Source organism: Lissotriton helveticus, chromosome 5_1, assembly GCF_964261635.1.
Source record: "Lissotriton helveticus chromosome 5_1, aLisHel1.1, whole genome shotgun sequence".
Lineage (NCBI taxonomy): Eukaryota > Metazoa > Chordata > Amphibia > Caudata > Salamandridae > Lissotriton > Lissotriton helveticus.
This window is the reverse complement of record NC_136065.1, coordinates 1,718,175,993-1,718,199,844: the sequence shown is the minus strand read 5'-3', so window position 1 is coordinate 1,718,199,844 and position 23,852 is coordinate 1,718,175,993. Positions and strand designations below refer to the sequence as shown.

General features: G+C 46.7%; 1 protein-coding gene across 1 annotated transcript in view; it reads left to right on the top strand.

Moving 5' to 3' along the window:
* The window catches only part of LOC144752791 (vasoactive intestinal polypeptide receptor-like), a gene marked incomplete at its 5' end in the record, with an annotated part of 603,698 nt that overhangs the window by 70,550 nt on the left and 509,296 nt on the right, over nt 1-23,852 (top strand). The window contains one exon of the mRNA XM_078640644.1: nt 14,809-14,916. Within this exon, the coding sequence (XP_078496770.1) occupies nt 14,809-14,916 (108 nt within the window). The remainder of the gene's footprint in view (nt 1-14,808; nt 14,917-23,852) is intronic.

Genomic DNA, 23,852 nt, shown 5'->3' with positions numbered 1-23,852 from the left:
GCAGGAGACTGCCGTGGAGGGAGTGGTGCTGGCGGGGGCAGGGAGCGTCCATTTTCTGAGGGTCCCGGCGCGGGTGGAGCCTTATCTCCGGCAAGTGGTGGCCAAAGCTGGATCTCTAAGGGCCTGTTTCTGTGGTGAGGATGGGCGAAAGGACACGCCGCCATTGGGGTGGCCCCCCGGAGCACCAGTTGCGCTTCTAGTGGTGTGAGATTGGGTACCCCTGACCCCGGACTCTTAGGTGGGGCGGCTGCCCTTATAACTGGGCCATGGGGAAGCCGCGGCGCGCCCCGGAGGCGGTACAGACGGACCCCGTGGATGACTCGCTTGACCCTCAAGCCCAGGCCCCACTTGGAAGCCCAGCTGTAGGGTTACAACAACAACAAATGGACCAGATTCTCAAAGCCATTGCGGACACTAAGGAATCGCTACACCTGGACATAACGCAGGTTTCAACCAGCCTTGGACTGTTGTGGGCTGATCACAGCAAACTGGCAGATCGCGTCAAGAGCACAGAAATCGCACTTGCAACGCTGGAGCCGGCGCAGAAGGCGGCGGATGCATCGCTGAGCGACCTCTCGTGCAGAGTGCAGTTGCTGGAACGAAGGGCCGAAGACGCGGAAGGGTGCAACTGACGCAACAACGTCAGGGTGGTGGGCCTTCCTGAAAAATGCGAGGGGGACGATATGGTGGTCTTCCTGGAGAAGTGGCTGCGAGAGGTGGTCGCCCCCGAAGGCTTGTCCCAGTTCTATACCCTGGAGAGGGCTCATCGTGTGCCGGCCAGGCCTCCGGCTCAGGGCCGTCCCCCCAGACCGGTGGTCGCGCGCCTGCTCCACTTCAAGGATCGTGATCTCCTACTACGGAAGGCCCGGGCATCTGGCCCCTACAGAGTGGACAATGCCTCAGTTTCCCTCTACCCTGATTATTCTCAGGAGGCCCAACGTAGCCGTTTTTTTACTGTCAAGAGGGAGCTCCGCAGCGAGGGCATACAGTATGCTTTGTTTTTCCCGGCGCGTCTGAAGGTGATGGTGGATGGGACTGCCTCCTTTTTTGACGATCCCAACGACGCCTGGCACTGGCTCGAGCAATATCGCGCGGGCAAGGATGGCTCGGGACAACGGGGCTCAGAAACCGAGATGCAGCCACGTCCCCGACGGGGCCGACGCAACAGGAAACGTGGGGTGAATGGGCAATCACCTACTAATTCCCAGACTGGTCTGGAAAGGCAAGCAGCGCTACAGGCGGTAGCACTCATCTCCGGATCAGCGAAGGCGACATCCTTGACAGACGCTACATCCCTCCAGGGGTCGGAAGAGGTGGGGTCTGGGGGTTCTGAGGAGGATAATGACCATCTGCCTGAGGTTACTCCGCGGACTGCTGATGGCCTGCTGGATGACTGTTGATCCCTGATTCCACTCTGTGTACAGTAAGGGGACAAATTCAGGGAGCGGGGCCGCACCACTGGGTGGGGTGGACTTGACTTAGTGAACGAGGGCGGGGGGATGGATCCTTGACCTGCACGGGGGGCTTCGCTTTGGGGAGGGGGGCATTCGGCTAGGGGGGTCCCCCTGGGGCGGGGCGCTGCCGGGAGGGGAGGAAACTTCAGATGCGAGGCCTGACCACTAGTTTAGACGAGGAAGGCCACAGTCCGGCTTGTGCTAGTGTTGAACCACCCCCTCCACCTCACACTTACTGTAAGAATCTGGTAGCTACCAGGGTGTTTCCCTTAATAGGTTAGTGTTTGGATGGGTACCTATGGTTTAGAGCCTGTTCTGGGGAAAGTTGGGGTGGGGGGTTGTTGGGGGAGATGTGTTCAGGAAGGGGTTGTCAGTGTGCCCCTTAAGCTGCATTGGGTTGTGTTCGGTGCCGTTCTTTCCTATGGCGACCCGACTTGAATTGAAATGTGTAACGTGGAATGTGCGAGGGCTGAACTCCATGAGGAAACGCTATAAAGTGCATGCATATTTAGTTCGCAGAGGGATCCAGGTGGCCTTTCTGCAAGAGACGCACATTGATCAGGCAGAGGGACGGGCGTTGCAAAGGAGGTGGCGGGGACAGTTGTTTTATACCACTTACTCTGCCTTTGCCAGGGGGACATTAATATGGGTGAGAGCAGGGGTCCCCTTCCAACCTACGACCACTATCATAGACCCGGAGGGGAGGTATGTGCTGGTGTTGGGCCGCCTGGATGGCAGAGATGTGATCTTCAGCAGCGTCTATGCTCCGAACTCAAACCACGCCGCATTTTTTGCGCGGCTGTCTGGGAAGTTGGCATCGTTTCTAGTTGGCACAGTATTTATGGGGGGGGACTTCAACTCAGTCACCGACGTGGGACTTGATCGTTCCCACCCACCGCTGGCTCAGTCGGCTGTCCGACGGGTGGCCAAGGTACGCAGGGACTGGCAGGAAGCGTGGGGGCTAGTGGATGCATGGCGCACGCAGCATCCCTCGGACAGGGACTATTCCTTTTATTCGGTGCCGCATGACTTACATGTGTGGCTTGATGACGTCTTGTGCACTCCGGGGGCCTTGGAACTCACATGTAGCAGTGAGTACTTAGCGAAGACGATCTCAGACCACAACCCCTGCCTGATAACTGTGCTCTGGTCACGGCAACGGCAGGCGATCCCAACGTGGCGATTGAACCCCGCGACGCTGGAGGACCCCGTGTTCGCGGCGGAGCTCGGGGAGGGCATAGAGCGCTACTTCCTGGGCAACGCCGGGACGGCATCGAGCAGGGCGCACGAATGGGACGCTTTTAAAACAGTGGTGAGGGGGTCGTGCATTTCGTCTGTCGCTGGGGTGCGCAGGGTATTCGTACAAGATATAGACCGGGCGGAGGCCACCCTGCGCCAGGCGGAAATAGATAACCACACGAATAGGAGCAACTCGGCTGCAGTGGCGGCGGCGCGCGAGGAAGTGGCGACGCAGGTAGAGCGGCTCCGCTGCTATGATTATAGAAAATACATGGCCCGTGCTCATGCTGAACGGGACAAGGTAGGGACGATGTTGGCTTGGCTGGCTAACCCGGCGGTCCGGGGCTCCTCTATAATGTCTCTGACCACACCCACAGGGGATCTGGTCTTCTCCCAGACGGAAGTGAATACCCAATTTTTGGAATATTACACGCTGCTGTATCAGAGTAGGATGAGAGATCCCCCCGAGGGTCTGGATGATTATCTGGAGGCCGCGGGACTGCCGCAGTTGGGTCCGGAACAGAGCACCAAGCTGGGCGCACCTATTTCGCTGGGAGAAATCAGGGCAGCGCTCAAACACATGGCTCAGAAAAAGACCCCGGGAGCCGACGGCCTTCCCGTGGAGTTCTATGCAGCCTATTTGGACCTCCTGGTGCCGCGCTTGCAGTTAGTTTACCAAGAGGCGTGGGAATTGGGCAGATTGCCTCCCACCATGAGAGAAGCGATCATAGTGCCGTTGCTGAAGAAAGGTGGGGATCCTGAGTCCAGGGCTGCGTACAGACCGCTCTCCATGCTCACAGTGGACTATAAGATCCTCAGTAAGATCCTGGCCACACGCCTTTAGATCATATGGGCACTCTGGTACACCCAGACCAATCGGGGTTCATCCCTGCTAGAAACAACGGCGGTTGCTCCGTATCATGGGGGATGGGGGAAACGGCTCGGCGGGGGCGGCGGTGCTGTCGGTGGATATCGAAAAAGCGTTCGATAGCATGGAGTGGCCGTATCTGTTCCGTGTGCTGAAGGGGTTTGGCCTGGGGCATCATTTCATCCGTTAGACCAGGCTGCTATACAGCTCCGCCACGGCGCGGGTTCGTACGGAACGTACCGTCTCAGCGGCCTGCCGAGTGGAGAGAGGTACTCGACAAGGCTGCTCTCTGTCCCCTCTCCTGTTTGCGCTGGCTATCGAACCGCTGGCGGCACATGCTCGTCTGGGACATTTGTACGAGGGGGTCTTGCTGCACGAGGAGCTTCATTATATATCGTTGTATGGGGACGATCTTCTTTTATATTTGGCCGACACAGGGTGCGCCCTGCGGGGTGCTAGGCAACTGCTCGGGGAATTCGGCCGCCTGTCCGGCCTCCAGGTGAACTGGAACAAGACCTGTTTGTTCCCAATGGCCCATGGGGATGGGCCGCCCCTGACACTTGATGGCTTGCAGTGGGCTGTTTCTTGTATCTGGGGGTCCGCATATTTCATGCCCTTGCCGACCTCTTTGACGGGAACGTGGGTGGCGCGCTGAGAGGGCTCAGAGGCAGCATAGCGTTCTGGCGTACTCTCCCCCTATCGGTAGCGGGGCGCGTGGCCCTTCTGAAGATGGTGGCACTCCCGGGCCTGCTCTACTTCTTTCGTACCCTCCCGATCTGGATCCCCGTTTCCTTTTTTCGAACACTACGGGCGATGGTGACGGGATTTATCTGGGGATCCGGTAGACGTAGGGTTGCGTTAACCACCCTGATGCGGCCGAGAGAGGAGGGGGGCTGGCGGCCCCAGACTTTGAATGGTACTATCTGGTGGCACAGCTGCAATGGCTTACACAGGCAGTGGCACGGGAGTTCAGGGGGCCGGACGGTCCGCAGGGCAGGGTCATTCCTAGGCATGTCCTATCATTCATTATCCTCCTACAGCAACTCCGGTTGGACCAGCTCACTCTTGAGGAGCGCACCCTTCGGTCATGCTGGCTGCGCAGTCAGAAGCGCGCGGGGTTCGCGAACCCCTATGCCCCGGAAATCCCTTTGGGTATGTGCACGGCACTCCCTCATGGTGGAGATTGGTCGGCATTAGCTGGATGGGAAGAGTGCGGGCTCCACATGATTGGCGATTTATATAGGGACGGTGTCTTGCTGCCTTTCCCGGCCTTGCGAGAAGCCTTTGAAATACTGGAAGACGGGATTGTCGGAACCTCCGACGTCGTTGGGGTGTCAATACGTCACTATGGCGGCGGGTACGGTTAAGGCCATCACCTGCTTATATCGGCGACTGTCCACAGAACACCTTCCCCCTCTGGATCGCTTGAGAGGCAAATGGGAGGGGGACCTTGGCAGGCCCATCCCGGAGACGACATGGCCACAGTTGCTGAGACGGGCCTGGAAGGGCACGTGCAACGCTAGGTTCCAATTGGTCCAATTTTACACTCTCCACAGGGCCTACTTGACCCCGGTCAAGATTCAGCAGTATTTCGGGGGGGGCCCAGTCGCTGTGCCCCCGGTGCCAGGCAGATGACGCTGATTTTGTTCACATTTGTTGGTCCTGTGTGGGGTTAGGTTCTTATTGGGCGGATGTGATGGCATGCTTGAATCGTGTGACTGAGCGAGAGTTGGAGGCTGAGATGGGAACCTGCCTCCTGTTGTGGTTTCCACACACCCCTTCCACTAAAGTGACAAGCAAATTCTGTGACTTGGGCTTGATTATGGCAAAGGGGGAGACCATGCATTGGATGTCCAGTGCAGGTCCTAGTTTTGGCAGATGGAAGGCGAGTTTCCAGCGGTGGGTTGAGAGTGAGGCGACTCTTCGACTCCAGCTGGCTAGGCACTCCTCTAATGATAAGGCACTGGAAGTGGCGAGGGCTTGGGGAGCATTGGTAACGGAGCTCCAGTTACCGGAGGAGCCGGAAGGCGAGGACGTAGCACAGGTTGGGGCAGATCAGGGAGAGAGTTCTGGCGCGGAGGCCCCCGGGAACGCTGAGGGGAATGTCCTAGATGGGGACGCTTAAGCAAGTGCAGGGAGGAGCCACGCACTACACGACACATCCTGCCAGATTGATAGTTCAGAAGGGAGAGTCGGGGCACATGTGACCGAACGGACGGATATTACTTTTTCTTGGGATTCATGATGATGTTATTTTACGTTGATATAGGTTGCCCTTTGTGGACCCAGATTTGTAGACACTCCATTGTACAAGGAGATTTGAGGGCACACTGACGGGGGGGTGGGGGTAGTGGGGCAGGAGGTAGGGGAGTTAGGGGAGGGGGAATAAAAATATTGAGTATTGTTTAATCCTGATTGCCTGACGACGACGTTCGATTTGTATCCATGGTGTTTTATTTCCCTTTTGTATAAGATGGTAACTTGCTGATTTGTCGCTTGTTTACTCAATAATAAAAATAGTTAAAAAAAAAAAAGTAAACCAACAGCAATCACTGGCCCAGCAGACTATGAAACAGACCCACACAGGCCCTGACATGGCTAAAATACGGGCCACACACTGATCTGTTAGAAAAGCCCATCAGGCAATGCATTATCACCCTGTAGGCCAGCCTGACCCCAGGGTTGGCCAAACTGCACTCTTAACATCTGCTTCCACAAGCTGTGATACAACCCGAAGGGGTAATGATTCTTGAGAAGTGTAGGAAATGACCATCTTGTGCTCTGTAGAAATGCCCTTTGCTCACTTCTTTCTGACCTTCTTCTACCCCAGTCTTCTCCCAACTCCTACTCCTCTCTATCTTATCTATCTTATCTATTCTTCTTTCTTGCCTTTCAGGTATAGGCCCCTTACCTCAATGTCTCTCTACTGCTCCCTGTCCCCTCCGTTGGTAGGTAAAAGGCATGACCATTTACAATGCCAATAACTCTAACTCAAAATAATGCGAGACCTATTGCATTTCCAATGCTTGTTTTCCTATCATACATTTACTTAAACTCATATAGTTGCTCGAGTCATTTGCACTGCTTAGCTGTATCACTATCTAGAAATCCCCCAAACTATCAACTTTTTCTTTGAATACCATAACACTTGCTGCCCCAGCTTTGCAGATCCCCACCCGCAATCTGTTAAAAACAAACGTGGTATACTTTGGCAGTTATAGTTGCTCAGCACTGCCCCAACTGAGTAGGTAACAGTATGTGGCCGGGATGTTTTTGATTACACATGTATGTTACATTTAAAGCAGGCCTTCTGCTTGGCAAATGATAAATGCACTAACTTAGTGATTGTCTGCGCAAGGCATAGGGCATAGAAAACTAATAATTTTAACAGAAAACAGCTAACTGAGTGAGCAACATCATGAGCAGGTAGGTATTTGTTATGTTGACAAAATTAACAGAAATACTGTGAAGTGGAAACTACCATCCTGTTGTCCAGAGAGCTAAGTAGAGTGAGCATCATCGCAAAGCCATCTATCTCAGCACAGAATAAATGTTGAAGGAAGCAGGTCACATTACATGTAAATGCCTTCTGAATGGGCCTCTGACTGAGGCATTGTTTGTTTAGTGATGCAGATACAAGTGGCGGCACAATACCCCACCGTCCCTCCCCAACCCATAGAAATTCATTGGGGGAAATGTATTAGAGACTTAAGAATTAGGGAAGAGCAGACATGAAGATTGGTTGCTTAGGAGGATACTCAACAGAGCGGGTATTCTACTGCAGGCTGGGAAGCTTTCTAAGGTGTATGGGAATATTACATTAGTTTGGTGTAAGGCAATTAGGAAAAAATACTACGATGAAGGCTGGCATTGCTCATGGACGTTGGACTCTGCTCGCGATGTGCTGAAAACATCCTACTTGCTGTATGAGAGAAGCGGCAGAAAGATATGGTCTGGTACTTACCTAGGTCCCCTACTCCACTACTGTACTCACAGATTATGGGGTAGGGATGGCACCTCCCTCCCCAGGCTACAGCATTGAAAACCACACAAAAAGATTATATTTTTGGATTGGGGGTGTGTAACCCCCCGGCCGTATTTATTAAAATGAAAAAACATTATTAAAAATATCATGTACAAACATTCACGCAGAAAGTACAGATACATTGATAGACACATGTTGCTACAGGGTTAACCTTAACACTGTCTAATACACAAGACACTCCTACTGTAAATCTAACAAAGCAGATATTTACTTTCTGCATGTCCCATCTAGAGCCTACGGCAAGGTCAATGACTGGCAGCTCCCCTGATCCCAGTGTACTACCAATACTACTCCCGGAGTAAGGTTGCGCAGGGGGTACACCTTATCGGACGGATACTTTCCCCCGGGTCCCCCCTACACCCTGTGCCTTAAACTCCATTACGGGGGCTGCAGACTTCTGCATACTGACACCTTGATGCACATGTGTGTGCGGGGGTGGCCCCAGGCCCACTGGGAAGGATGACTTCCCCCGGCCCGCACCCCGACAGCCTACTTACCAGCTGTCATTACCCTTGGAGTTCCATGATGCTGACCGCTAAGGACTGAGGACTACGCTTACCAATCATGACTGTACCATTACAGGCCAGCGTAGTTGCCCGACTACCTGGCCTCCCCCTCACTCACTAGGAAGGTCATGTACTGCGCCCCCTACACTTCACCCAAGCTAGGATGTCCTCCATGAAAGCCTAATTCCCTTTGTGTGAAAGTTGCACCGCGTCCTGTAGAAAATCTGTGTCCTATTGACCTCAACCTAGGGGTCCTGAACAGTTTATCAAATTTGTTGTCGACCAGCTTTACTGCGTGATTCAATCTTCTTACTGACTCGCCCCCCTCCACTGGAACCTAGCAACCATGTGAGACCATGCAATTATCAACTGAGGACACTGCTTCGCCAACCACCCCACTTCTGTGAGCAGATTCTTCCACTAGCACCCTCCGGCCCAATCGGGCCGATGTCATTGCCCCCTAGGTGCAGGATCCAGATTGCAGTTGGCCCCTTGCTTGCTTTCAAAGTGCGGTTCACCAGCTCCCTGAATTGACAACCCACCCTGTCCAAAAAAATATAGCCTAACCCCCAGCTGATGGGCCCTAGCCTTGAAGGACCCTGAAAAGAAAGATTTTAAACGGCGGACGTATGAATGCCACACAACCCAAATGTCTTGATAATCGTGGGGCGAAGAGTGAACCATGACCTCTGTTGTTTCCTCGAAGTTTGCCGTCCGACATTCTTCCAGTTGGTGCACTGGCTTTTGAGTGCGGACATGTGCAGGCTTCTCCTCTGAGTCACAGGATGAAGAAACTGCAAGTAACATGGAAAAAAGAGAGCCTAGTTAAAAGCATTGCTACGCCAGCATGCTGAACACATAACAAACTGCAAGTAGCACTATCTGATAATGGACTACACCCTCCTCTCTGAGTCACAGGATTGAGGACAGGTGCAATTTGTATATAAGACAATGTCACACCTTGCTAGAGCATGTGCAGCCACACATACCTTTATAACAGTTAGAGGACCACCTACCAATACTCTTGAGACTCTCATCCCCCAGCCCTCTTGCTGCTGTTTCAGTAGCTGCCCCTATCCTAAAGGAATGAGTCCCGAAGTCAGCAGTGTCTAGCCCAGCATTCTCCAAAGCCAAAACCATGACTCTCTTGAACTGGAATATAGTGAGGTGCGACCCGTCCCTATGTATCAAGAGAGGACCTCCCGAGACTCGAGCATGGAGACGGGGCAACATGCGTTGTCCCCTGCCCTGTGTAGTACTATGCTCTCCCCCCTTCCTTCCTAATTGGTTTTGGACTTCTGTATAAAAATCAGCACGGAATCCCTCCCTACGTTTACGTGTCCTACCTGTAGGCCACCCAGCCAATCTTGCATGTTTTTTGGCACTACTTCTCCTACCATAAAAGCACCGTAAAAAGTTCCGTGTGAGTAGTTCATCAAATTATTCAGAATTTGAGGGTGCTGCCCGGGTGGCGTCTCTTGTCGTGGACGTCAGTTAAAACATCAAGAAAGTGGTCTCAACAGATGTTGGAAGCATCCCCTGGCGCTCCACTCTGTGTGACTGGAACAATCCAGATAAGTTCTATCTCAATCAAGAGTTCATGGAAGTTTCTGTGTTATAATAGTCTTATTTTAATCATAAGTCCATGTTTTATTCAATGCAATTCATTTTCATGATTAGTGGTGTTCAATCAGAACAACATATCTTTTAGTCCAATGCAATTCGGGCTGTGTCGCCCTTCTTCTGGGACCAGTAACTAGAAGCAAGACAGAATAATCTATTCAATGTCTATAAAAAACATGAAAAAATATACACAATACAATATATACAGGTAAATGTCGGCGCAATTCATGCTCAGTTAAGGGTGAGTATTTGTGATTAAGCCCAGTGTGCAAACCCTGGTGTACATCGTGAAAAGATAGAGTAAAGCCGTCATCACTCACACGTTGTTCTTACTGTGATGGCTTGTAAAAGCACTAGTCAAAAGCTGAAAGAAGCGCACAATGTTAATGATCTGTTTTACTCTTTTAAATCATGGTTTTAAAACCGGACCATTTAGTCAGAACCATCTAAGCTTACATTTGAGATGCGCTGCATCTCTTGTGGTTCTTTCCGCCCCGCATTCGCCTGAGCCAGGTGCACCCAGAAAAAGAAAGTCATCAAGGTAATGCAGAGCCCACTGGTGCCCAGAGTCCCTCCTGAATGCCCACTCTAAAAAAGAGCTGAATTTCTCGAAGTAGGCGCAGGACACTGAGCAACCCATCTGCATACATTTGTCCACATAGTACTTCCCCTGAAATTGGAAGCCCAGCAAGTGAAAATCTGCAGGGTGCACAGGCAGCAACCTAAAATGTCGGATTTTGCCAGTAATGTTCCCTGACCTTACGACCTGAGCATGTCTACTGCCTGATCAAAAGATGCATACTTTACACTACACTGTGTGTCAGCAATGGCATCGTTCACAGAACTACCCCTTGGCGCGGAAAGGTTGTGGATCAATCTGAATTTGCCTGGAACCACCCCCAGAGGTGAGCATACAAAATCCTCCATAGGGATGTCCTCAAAAGGTCCTGCCACCCTACCTAGGTTTACTTCCTTCTGGATGTTTGCTGCTGCTATGCCTTGATTTGACCTAACCGAGAGCTGGTTCCTGCAGTGTGCCACTCCTTGGTAGCCCTGGGCTGGTATCCTGAAACCTTCAACAAACCCTTCTTTGATCATCCAGGCTGTTCTAGGGCAATTGTTCAATTCTAACCAGAGGATCATGGTGCCAACGTTAACTGGAGATCTAGCCTTTTCCAAAAGATTCTCACTATTCTTGCTATTTGCCCCCTTTTTCTCTGGATTTCTTGTGACACCTGGACTTGGGGTGGGACGAGTTACCACAGAAACAACAGGAATGCTTGAACCTACATGTACCTGGCGCTCTACTGCAGGTTCTTCTGTTATAATCGAAACAGACACCTTTTCTACCTGTGTTCCCTGTTTTCTCGTGACCCCCACGTGTTACTGGCGGGGCCTGCCTTAAAGGGCTGAAACCGTACACTGTCCAATGTCAGCCCTCGCATTTTGTCGGTTAAGCCTTGAACAAATTAATAAACATATCAGTCTGGTTCCATCTTAAGGAGGGTCCTGCGCCTTAGTCCTCCTAAAATCTTTATCATATTTCTTCCACCCATCACCCCCCTATGTTGCATGTGCGACAGTGATCCTAATCTGTTTACATGCCATTTCAGACCCAACCTACGGGAAACGCTCTAACAGGACAGCCATGTATATGGTGATACCCTGTATCCAATTGGCCAGGTTCTCCTCTACCCTGTATTTCAGAATTATGCTTGACCACTCTTTGTGATGTATCCATTCCTTGTTCTTCCTTGCTTCCTCCCTTTCTGCCTCGCCCATCAGCAGGGAAAAAATGCTAACATATGCCCCCTTCCAGATCTTTTCTTTAGTCTCTTCAGACAAATGTCGCCCTACATGTTCCCTCCCGGAGCGCATCTCCCCCAAGCCTAGTGGAGGCAATGTTGTACTCGTACCTGCTGGTGCTGCTGCATCAGCCATCTTGGACGCTTCGGTGTCTTTTGTGTCGCTGGCTGATACCAGGACGCCTTTGCCACCCGAGACCGGCATTGCGGCACTGTGTGTTGCACCCCCTGCCGGTACTGCCGGTACCTCATCTGGCTTCCCTTTACTTAGTTCAGCCATTAGTTTATTGGCCCTTTCTATTGCATTGCCCCCTCCGCAGTTCACCCCCACAGCGTGAGATCAATTCCCCACCGACTCCAGCCAAGGGATCGCTGCTGCCAGATTTGACGCTATGTCCGGCTGATCTGGCGTAGTTTCCCCTGGACATCCCTCTTGAGGAGGCACAGGGACAATCGTCTGGCCCTCTGTTAATTCCACGGGCACTGTGTCACTTTACCCCCATCACCCTCAGGGCTTAGCGTAGGTGCCGGTGTAACCGGCACTGTCTCCCTTGGTGCCCCCCGCTCCTCTCCCGCTGGCCTTGTGCCTGTTCCTTTTTGGCAATGGCAGGGAGTAGGTTTTAGGCAGAATAATAGGCCTCCTGGGCCTCCCCTATGGCACCTCTGGACCTTCTACCTTATCTTGCAGCCTGTTGAGGGTCTGCCCCATTACCTGTACTTGCTGCATTAAGGGCTCCTGCAAGATGTCCGTAAGTGACCGCTTCTCATTCCACCGTAGCTTAGGGGCCAAGGGGGGTGAGGCTAATTTGTGTAGGACCTGCCCGTAAGTGACCTGTACTATGCGTAGACCGTAGCCCCAGATAGGCGACTGTGTCACCTCTTACCTCCAAGAAGCAGCAGCCCCAGCCAACCCTTGCACCCACGCAACCACATCCACGACCTACTGGCTAACCCAGAGAGCTCAGGTGAGTCACCCGCTCAAACCCTCTGTGGCTCCCAGAAGCGATGAGATGCTGGCTAGCCGGTGCTGTCCGAGCCGGTTCCTCCACTGGCCACCAGCAACCTCCCTGAGGCTGAGCAGGCAACTGTCTCGTCCTCCCAAAGATGCGCTTTGTGACACACTGCGGGAAAAACAACAACACTGGTTTTGCTGCACAAGCCCCTACGTCTCACACACAAACCTTTGACTAGCCCTTGCTTGCCCCCCTTTTCAGAAATGCCTACAACTTGCTATGCAACAAATAACTACACAGCTTGTTGATGATGGCAGTGTTAAAATGAAATAGAGCGCTATAAATATTAGCGGAACAGCTGACCTAGTTTACCAGGGTATTCGCGGTACAATTTACACAGTTAATGCCCCTAAAACAACTGTGCTGGCACTGATAGCGTCCGAGCACATGATTAAAATGCAGCTGATTGAGGAAAAAACCCTTGTAGTGTCCCTTATCAGGCTGTTGTAAATAATTCGGCAAATCTCAAGGCCCACTGGGAAAGATGCTTTAAATTGCTGGCAGCCACACCCCTCTCAGAAACACACTTGTGGTGGGCACTCCCGCTTTAATTCGCCGTGCCCCCCTGGGGTACCGCTAACACACGCTGCGATTACTGAGAGAAAAAACACCCCTGCCTGAAATACGCTTCAACTTGCAGCGCTTCCCTTGTCGTACCCCCTCCATATATAGCTTGTTGCCCACAAAACGTACACCGCACACCCCCGACAGAAATATACTCGTGGAAGGCACTCGCTCTCTAAATTTTAGCGCTCACCCGGCAGACCGCTCACAAATTCATAGCTTACTATGCATAAGAGGGGCCGCACACCGCACCGAGCTCCTGCCGCTCGACTAGACCGTACATGTCACCGCTGTTTCTCCTGGCGAAAGACCTCGACGGGCGGCTCCACACTCCCCTCCAAGCTCGGATGAACCTGCAGGGGGAACAAAAACACGCACTCCTGCGGTTATCCGGGGTGATTCGCTACGCTTCGCCACCAGGCTTTAAACACTCAGCCACTGCGTCTCTCCTCTTCCGAAGAAAACCTGTGTGGAAATAAAAAAGAAAAACTGTTACGGGCCCTCGGCTGGTCCAGTGGCAATCCTGTGGGGAGCAAGAACAAGAGACTCTTCAGCTCCCCACTTCTCCCTTTTAAGGAGGGCGCCAGGGCTGACCGGTCCAGACCAGTCTACCTGGATGCAGGCTGGACGTTTGGACTGAAAGCACAGAAAGTGCATCTGGTTCAAATGTGCCATCTGCTGATTGGACAGCACTGTGGGAGGGAGCACGGCGTCACTGACTGACGCGGCCTCCCCCCTCTCTCTCCTGACTCGTGGATTAGTGTGACCGTCGTGGGCTATGCTAGACCTGGCCTTCCCCAGGAGGTTCGGCTGGAGTAGGCCAGAGCAGGCCAGAGTGAGTCAGAGCAGCCCAGAGTGGGCCTGAGGACTACAACTTGAGGGGGCTGGTTCATGGTTTGTGGTTCCTCTGTGAGGCTCTCACACCAAGGAAGATCGGCACTCAAAAAGCCCAGCAAGTAAAATGCATTATTATTTATGAAGAAAAATCCTGCAACGCTTGTAAAACGAACCAATGTACTCAGCCTCCGTCATTGTTACAGGAGAGTGTAAATGATTATTGAAAATTGAATAGATGTTTTTTTTTTAATTTTGGAAACCTTAATGCATGTCACAACCTATCACTTGTATACATAGCTTATATTTTCATTTGGGGGCACTGTACACCTCCTTTCCATTGTTACAGGGTTTTTCTTCATAAATAATGATGCATTTCACTTGCTTGGCTTTTTGAGTTTTTCTTCTGAGCTTGTACATCTTTTCCCTGAATATTGCCATTGTGCTTAACGAGTACTATTATTCTAAATATTAGTGTTACTATTGTATTATTTCCCCAGGCACTAATTTTTTTAATATATATGATGTACCCTGGTTCCTCTGGAGTAGGGTGACCCTTATCTCTTCTGTATGCCAAAGTGGAGGGGGCACATTAGGTGATTGCATTGTCCCCTGGGTGCAGAGGTGGCCACTCTAGTGAGTTGGTGCGGCTTGTACTCCTTTGTGTTTCACCAGGACTGAAGGATTGAGAAGACTGACAATATTTTGCCCTTGTAAGGTTTTTGCTTGAGACTAGTGCTCTAACGAAGGCTCTACCCAGCCGCCAGCCCATTTTCTTCCCCATTTCTCCTATTCAGCTACATTTTAACCCTATTGAGCTGTTCATTTAATTTATTTTTGTTGTTTGTATTTTGCAGGCTGCTTGAGCGAGTGGGATGGTGTTAACTGCTGGTCATCAGATTCTATTGGAGAAACAGTGGCTGTTACCTGCTTGGATATCGAAGGGCTGTTTAAAAATTCAAATGGTAAAGTATCATTCTTGCTGCAAATTAAAAAATTGTGTGTAGACTAAAGAAGCAGTCTGGATGATAAGGAATCTTTCTGAAAGACAGTTAACATGTGCAGCTTTGTTGCAAACTGTAGTGCCTTAGGGCGGTCCTGGGCGGACTCAATGAACAAATTACTTAATCATTTGGGAGGTGTAAAGTTGTGGTTATTAATGGTTATGGGATAATAAGAAGTTTCAGTTTGAATGTTGTATGCTGATGAACAAAGATGGTAGCTATGAGCTCCGTATGTGGTGTGTTCTTGTGCATGCTCCTGGGCTAGGGAGGATGTGACAACTGGCGACGTATAAGGGAAACATCCCATGAGGAGACAAGACTGCTATACCTGAGAGCTTGCAAGGATATAACAAACTGTTAGTGCATGCCACATGCACCTCAAGGCGGTGTTAACAAGTCTTCAATTAGAGTTTGTGGAGTGCAAGATCCACTCCAGCCTGCACAAGGCCTTGTGGGGAAATTGAAGCCTAGAAAAGGAGTGCAGTTGGAAAATCCTGTCAAGAGTTGTCAGCCAGCCTGATGAAAACTATGTTACAGAACCAGAACATGAGGAATCTTTCAAGCAAAGAGAACGCAAAAGGCAGTGACAATCAGGTACAACATAAAAGCACATGTAGGCCTTGCCACTTGCAAAGGCAAATGAACAACAAAAACAAGTGAGTCGACAAAGCATAAAAATTAATATGGGCATTTCCGCAAGATCACAATAAAAGTCAACAGTTGCCCCATAACCTTTATATTTGGCAACTGTGCATCGATGAACATCATGCCATTTGAACAATTTAACAGTTTGTCACCTGTGCCATATCTTTAAGCATCAAATACAAAGAAGTACACATGGACTGCTTTCAAACCATTGCAGAGTGAAGGACCATTCTCAATGAAATTGCTGCATAAAAATATGTTTATGCAAGCCAGAATCCAAGATACGTTGTACAGTGCATCTCTACTTAGTTTTGCCACTGCTGCTGACATGTGACTAATATCTATCAATTTCAACCTCAGTACACAATCTGATATTGTGAGTCAGCTCCCGTCACTGCTTTATGGCCTGGGCGATCTCAAACCAATGAAGATGCAACTTCACATTAACAAAGACATCAGGTCTGTTGTCCAATGGCATAGCAGAATAGCATTTCCCCTCCAAGAAGAGCTCGGAAATGAACTAGAATCGCTGTTGAAATATGACATAACTGAGTGCTGTGGGTGAGTGCATGGGTGTTGCCCATAGTGGAAGTGCCAAAAAAAGACAATGAAGGTGCAGTGAGCATTTGTGTGGATATGTGAAGGCAATCAAGAGGGAAAGACATCCTGGTCAATACCTTGCAGACATGGTCATGCAGCTGAATGAGCCAAAGCCTTCTCCCCTATTGACTTGAACAAGGGATACCATCAACTCAAATTGAAAGAAATCTGTAGGTACATCACTACTGAAATATGACATAATTGAGTGCTGTACTGGACCCACGCCATGGGCGTTGCCCATAGTGGAAGTGCCAAAAAAAGACAATGAAGGTGCAGTGTTCATTTGTGTGGATATGTGAAGGCAATCAAGAGGGAAAGACATCCTGGTCAATACCTTGCAGACATGGTCATGCAGCTGAATGAGCCAAAGTCTTCTCCCCTATTGACTTGAACAAGGGATACCATCAACTCAAATTGAAAGAAATCTGTAGGTACATCACTACTTGTTCGACTCATATTTGTTTGTCAAGGCACAAAAGGTTGAGTTTTGGAGTGTCATCTGCTGCAGAAATATTCAAAGGTGTCATACATGGAATAATTCAAACTATTACGCATGCTTATAATTATAGTGATGATATACTTGTTTTTGGAACAATACGGTAAGACCATGATACGACTCTCAAATAAGTGTATCAGTTACTTACAAATGCAAGTCTCACATTAAATGCAGAAAAGTGTGAATTTCTCAAAATAAAACTCGAATTTTTTAGCACATACTTTCTGATGGGGGATGAATCCTGATTCAGATAAAGTACAAGCGCTGTGAGCCATCAGTCCCCGTAAAGAAGTTACTAAGTTACGGTCTTTCTTGGGCATGACAAGCTATTGGTGAAGGTACATTTGTGACTTTGCTAAAGCGCATGCCATCGCCCAATTCCAGCTCTTCTCTATGGGACAATGCCGTACTCATGACCTGGACTCCCCTAGATCCACAACAGTTACTCACCTGTTTCGTTTACAATATGCTGAATCTAGGTCCATTAGGTAACTTGAGCAAAACCTATGGAAAGAAATATGGAAAAAAATCAGCAACATGTGGAGACCTAACGGTCGGCGGTATTAAAATCAATTTTACAAATATAGCAATTTACATTGCATGCTATAACATCACGCTCCAATACAATGCGGTTGTTACAACAACCGCATTATTAGAACAGGAACATTCACATCGCAAGTCATTAGATCGACTTACTGTAGGAGTAGTGCTGAATTTAGGAATAGTATAATTTACTATTCCAACTGCAGCCTGCGCAACAGTAGGGAGGTGTTGGAATAGTAAATTATACTATTCCTTAGATTAGAGTGCCCCCTACAGCAAGTCGATCTAATGACTTGCTATGTAAAGGCATCGCATTCTAACAATGCGGTTTTTGTAATGACCACTTTGTAATAGGAACACAATGTAATGGCAGCGTTGTAATTTTACTACTTCCTCATTTTCATATCTGGGCATTTTGTTTGAGAAGCATGGTTCCTGGGAACAGACAATTAATGCTAGAAAGATATCTTTTATGAAAGCTGCTACAGCAATGTCCAATTTTGTGAACAAATTTGGCAGGAAGCCCTTGAATGAAATGCTAACCATCTATAAAGTTAAGTGTTTGTCAACAGCGTTGTATGGGGTGGGAGTTTGGGACTTCAGTAATAGTCAATCACTACAACTAGTGGAAAATTCCTTCTTTAGGAATCCCCTCCCTGTACCCAAGAGTTGTTTCACTTTCATTTGCCACTCTGACACGTCTAGAATCCAGCCAAAAATACATTGGTACAAGCTTTAGACTAACAACGACACAGCACTAAATTTCAAAGTCATCAGGCATTGTCTTAAGCTGACCTCATATATTGAAATCCCATTGGGTAAATTATATTAAAGAACAGTGGATGGACTTGGCACATCTTGAATACTTTGATCACCCAGATACATTAGCCTGTATTAGCAGCAAGGATCTTAAAATCGACTGTTTATCCCTGTTCAAGGACCTATGATTAACCTCTGAATTTCTTAAACACAGTGTGGTAAAAAATAATGTAATGTTGGTCACTTTCGATATGCAGCCTTCTTAAAATATATTCATAATGCCCATCACTGGCTCATTTAAACGCGACTCAGATAACACATCTTCCATCGTCTGTTAAGCTTCCTTTGTGTTAATGACTGGACTAAGATTTTAATTAAATGTCCTTTCGATAACAAATGTCCTTTCAATAACAATATTACAATGCTTTATGTTTAAATGAGTTGATGTCAGTGATGTCATCAGTGATGTCATTTGAGATGTCATCAGTGATGTCATCAGTGATGTCACTAACCATGTCATGAATGATGTAATATGTGACATCATCAGCTGTGCATTGCGGGCGCGCGAGTGATAGTGAGTCCAACTAACTATAACGTGGGAATTTCAATGGTTTTATGTCAGTAAGATTTCCAGCTAACTATAACTGGTGTCAAACCTATGGTTTTTTCAGTGAATATATAAAAATATATATATATATATATATTACCTACTGGCGGTCGCCAGTAGGTATATATAGTTAGGATTTTTTCTCTATGGGATTTTTGAAAATTCTATGTCTAATAACTTTGGCGTTTGTGGACGGAATTGGCTGGAATTTTCAGGAAAATGGAACATTTTGTTTCTGAGCAGCCCCTGGAAATTTGGGGGGGGTTTGTCAAGGGGGGACCGAGAAAAAAGGGGGGTCCCAAAACGCGTTTTTCCCATGTTAATTTCCATAGGGCGGTTGGCCTCACTTTTAGCCCGAACGGCTGAATGGATTTGCACGAAACTTGGCAAAATTGTAGGGACTGTTAGCCCGATGTGCCTTTGCTAGGTCTCAAGATATGTGCTCCAGTGGATTTTGAGAAATTAACGTTCAAAAAAATATATATATCTGTAAGCGCGCTCCGGGCAGCGCCCCGGTTCGCGTACTTGACGCGTAACGGAACTTCGCGAAGCGAAGCTGATTGGCTCTCCGGTGTCTGTCAACATTCTAAACAGTCCGGAGCGGCCGCCATCTTGTCTCTCGGTAGGATCGAGAGACAAGAGGAGGCCAAAACAAAGGGGGAAATGACCATAAGGGGGCATATTAGATCCTCCCTGACCCCCTAGGTTTGATGTGGAGGCTTTAAAAGGGCCCCGCGGGGCAAAAAAAATAAATACAATTTTTTGTTTTTTTTGCGTGGGGAGCGCCCGGTACGCGCACCGGGAAGCGGTTCGGGGAGCATACTATAAGGAAAAAAGAATGATAGACTATGATATATTTTGAAATATTGTATGTTTATTGATTGTTCTTTTTGTTGTTTTTTTATTTTTATTTAAGTAGCAGTATTAATGATTATTAAATATAAATGTATTTTGGGAATTGTGCACAGTATACTATAAGTCTGACTTTACATTATAATCAATTTGGTACTAGTTTATGAATTACATATAAAAATGATTAAAGACTCAAACAATTTTTTAATATTAAATATAATTTTATTTTTCTGATTCTTTTTCAAAATTTAATAGAACGTCTAACATTTGACTGTCCCATATGTCCTCTTGTTGAGAGAACATAACTTCCCACATTTGACCGTCATCATAATGAAGTAAATAAACCACAGATTCTACACATTGTAGAAGTTCATGGTCTCGTGATTCATCCATGAATTCCAAGTCAATCGGTTCAATTATTTCCTCATTATTCATGTCTAGGACAATTTCAAAGGAAACGTTCTGTTCTCCTTGCATTTTTGTGCTGAAATTTGAATAAACAATAAATATATCAGTAGCGATAGGGCACTGTTGGGTTTAAGTTCAGACAGGTACTTTTGAGGCATGAAGTAGTACTATTAAAAAGTGCCTGTGAAAAAGCCTATGTAAATTCATAATTATACCACAGAAACCTAAATCAATCCATAATTATAATAAACAAGCCTTTCTCAATGTCTAACTCTTACAGAGGGATAGTATATAACTATCTGAAAATGTTTTCAAATTTATAAAATAATATCTTACCTTTTAAAAAAAAGTTTAAGTTGTGAGTGAAAATGATCTTGCAATGTAGTTCAGGAAGTAGTAGTCAAAATGGCTGTGTTTCTCTCTCTTTTTTTTATATATATTCAGGTACATAACCAATCAAATGTCAGGTAAAAAAAGTAGAAAATGAAAGTAACATTTTAATTGGTTGTCAATTCCAACACTTCAGATGTGTTTTGTGAAGTAATTTACCTCAGGGTATTTAGAGAGGTCTACAGGCTAAATGGCTAAATGGAATTCCAACCAAATTTGTGAAAATGGTAGGGATTGGTATGTAGTATGAGTTAATCTATATTTGGTGACATTGTCTCCAGGGTTTCTTCTGTAAATTACTTTCCCACCTTTTTTAATGGAGCGCTTCCCGGTGAGCGCCCCGGTACGCGAACCGGCAGCGTTACGGGAGTCCACCATTTTGTGTTTCGGTCGAATTAAAATACAAGATGGAGGGCAAATAATGTTCAGAATGGGTAGAAGGGGGCACGGTAGACGTATCTTGAACCCCTACGTTTTCTGAGGGTGGCTAAGGAGGCCCATATGTGCGAGAAAAAAAACATTTTTAAAAAAAAATTTGCGCGGTTAGCTTCCGGTGCGCGTACGGGTAGCGCTCCGGGGAGCGTACTTTGTTGAAAATTAGTGAAAAAAGTTAGAGAAAAATAATAATTGGGAGTGATCAGATGTAGGGTAGCTCTGAGAAGAGCTTTTGGGTTTATGGTACATTTAGGTACTTATAAGTAGGTACCAATGCACAGTCTTAAATAGAAAAAATGAAAATTCTGTTCCCTTCATCTGAGAAGTGAACTCCATCTCCTCTGTAGATATCTTGCATGTAGTAACGCAAGTTATTGTTGTACATGGAGCCCATTCCATGGTCTCTCATGTAAGCTGAAACAGATTTGTTTACATGCTTCCTCGACTTCTCAATTTGTGGACAAAATTGGTTCGACCACCTCCATTTCTGTCTTTGGCATATATTTGAATATACCAAGGCAGTTTGAGGAAAAAGTGCCATCAATTGCTCAAAGGTGTCCTTTAAAAGCATTTCCAGACCTACCCCAGTCAAAGTGCCCAAGTCATTACCTCCACAGTGCAAAATTAACAGGTCAGGTTTAGGCAAATGCATAAAGGTTTTCACCAATGGTATCAATTGGTGACATTTTAATCCTCAGTTGCCAATCCACTTAATTTCCACATTTTGTAAATTGAGGTTAGGTAAATTTCTGTTATCAGCATACCTCTGAGCCCAGTAGATGTAACTATGTCCAACAATCCAGACAGAAAACATGGTGAGAGAAGGTTCTGCTGCAGTCAGATGAAGTGTGGCAATGAAATGGCAGTTGAAAAAATAAGAGTTTAAAATGAAAAAAAACTGTGGAGTTTCTGTGTTAAGGAAGCAGTAGCAGTGATTGGTGGATTTTGATTGCTGAAAACAGAAATTTAGGGTGCATGGATGAGTTCTTTGAAAGATGTAATTTGAATGGTTAAGAAAAAATCATTTTATGAAAGATTGCACTGGATATGCAGGTGCACTGAGAGTTCAGAGTTCAATTGAAACATTGTTGTGTGAACTTGCAAACATCAGAGGTCTTTCAGGAGGTGGTTGCTATGCAAAAAAGGCAGAAAGGGCAGAGGGGGGAAGGGTGTTGATTTGAAAAAAGTGAGGGAAGAGTTTTGATTGGGTGACATGAGAGATATGTGTGATGAATTACAGCTTTTCTGTGCTTTTTATGGCTGCAGACTCTGGAGTGCATACCTTTTGCTCTGCTAAAGACAAATTGGTGTGTTTCTGAGACTGTTTTGAAACTCATAAAGTATTTGCTAAGGTGAGAAAAGATTCATTTAATTTAGATAGAGAATAGTATGCTTTAGGGAGAAAATTATGAAGAAAGTTGTGTATTTAAAATGTTGCTTTGTGTCAAGTGTTTTACAAATAGATTTTGTTTCTTTGTGTTACATAGCGATGTTAAAAGTGACGCAAAAATAGTGCAAGGGTCTTACAAAAATGCTTTCATGTGTCTTAGGGTATTTTAACTCACTTCCCCATGAATGTATGATTATAATTTGTTTACAAGATGTGTTTAAAAACGTTTTTTGAAATCAATTAGGTTTCTTGATATGTACTGCTAGAGTTTCATAGGTTGCTTAGGGCATATTTTCAAGGCTTTTGAGTTCCTTTGATGTAATTTTTCCCATTTTAATTTAAGACCTTTCCCCGTGGTGCAAGCTCCTTGTAAATATGCCCCCATTTGTGCTTGGCAAATTTAGATTTTAATTCTTTGACTAACATAGCCATGTTAAAAGTGACCCAAAAATGTTGCAAGGGCCTTAAAAAAAACGCTTTCATGTGTCTTAGGCCATTTTAAGTCATTTCCCCTTGAATGTAGGTATATAATTGATTTAGATGATGTGTTTAAAAATGATTTATGAAAACAATTAGGTTTCTTGATATGTACTGCTAGAGCTTCATAGGTTGCTTGGGGCATATTTATAAGGCCTTTGAGTCTCTCTGATGTTATTTTTACCATTTTAATTTAAGACCTTTCCCTGTGGTGCAAGGTCCTTGTAAAAACGCCCCCATCTGTGCTTGGCAAATTTAGATCTTGATTATTTGACTTACATAGCCATGTTAAAAGTGATCTAAAAATGGAGCAAGGGTTTGAAAAAAAACGCTTTCATGTGTCTTAGGGCATTTTAAGTCACTTCCTGATGAATGTAGGTATATCATTGATTTAGATGATGTGTTTTAAAACGTTTTTGGACATCAATTAGGTTTCTGGATATGTAGTGCTAGAGTTTCATAGGTTGCTTAGGGCATATTTATAAGGCATTTGAGTCTCTCTGATGTTATTTTTCCCATTTTAATTTAAGACCTTTCCCCGTGGTGCAAGGTCCTTGTAAATATGCCCCCATCTGTGCTTGGCAAATTTAGATTTTAATTCTTTGACTAACATAGCCATGTTAAAAGCGACCCAAAAATGGTGCAAGGGCTTTAAAAAAACGCTTTCATGTGTCTTAGGCCATTTTAAGTCATTTCCCCTTGAATGTAGGTATATAATTGATTTAGATGATGTGTTTAAAAACGATTTTTGAAATCAATTAGGTTTCTTGATATGTAGTGCTACAGTTTCATAGGTTGCTTGGAGTATATTTAAAAGGCATTTGAGTCCCTTTGATGTTATTTTTCTCATTTTAATTAAAGACATTTCCTCGTGGTGGAAGGTCCTTGTAAATACACCCCCATGTGTGCTTGGCAAATTTAGATTTTGATTATTTGACTTACATAGCCATGTTCCATACAGTTCTCACCTTCTGCGTAGTCTTTGATATGCTAGACTCCATCTGCACTATGAGATACCTAAGCAAAGGAAACACAGGTGATGTGATTGTGAAATGAGGAAAAGAAACTCCACATTTTTCAATTACATCACCTGTGTTTCCTAAGTTTACGAATGACATTGTGCAGATGAGGTTTAGGTCTGTCCACGGACACAGAAGAAGTCTGGCCTTTGTTCAAGAGTGAAGTGGATATGACTTACTTCATTGGTAGGCCTTCACATATATTATCTCCTCTGTACTCTTCAACAAGCGTAAATTTCATCTGCAACCCTGAGTAGGCCTCACCTTAAACAAACC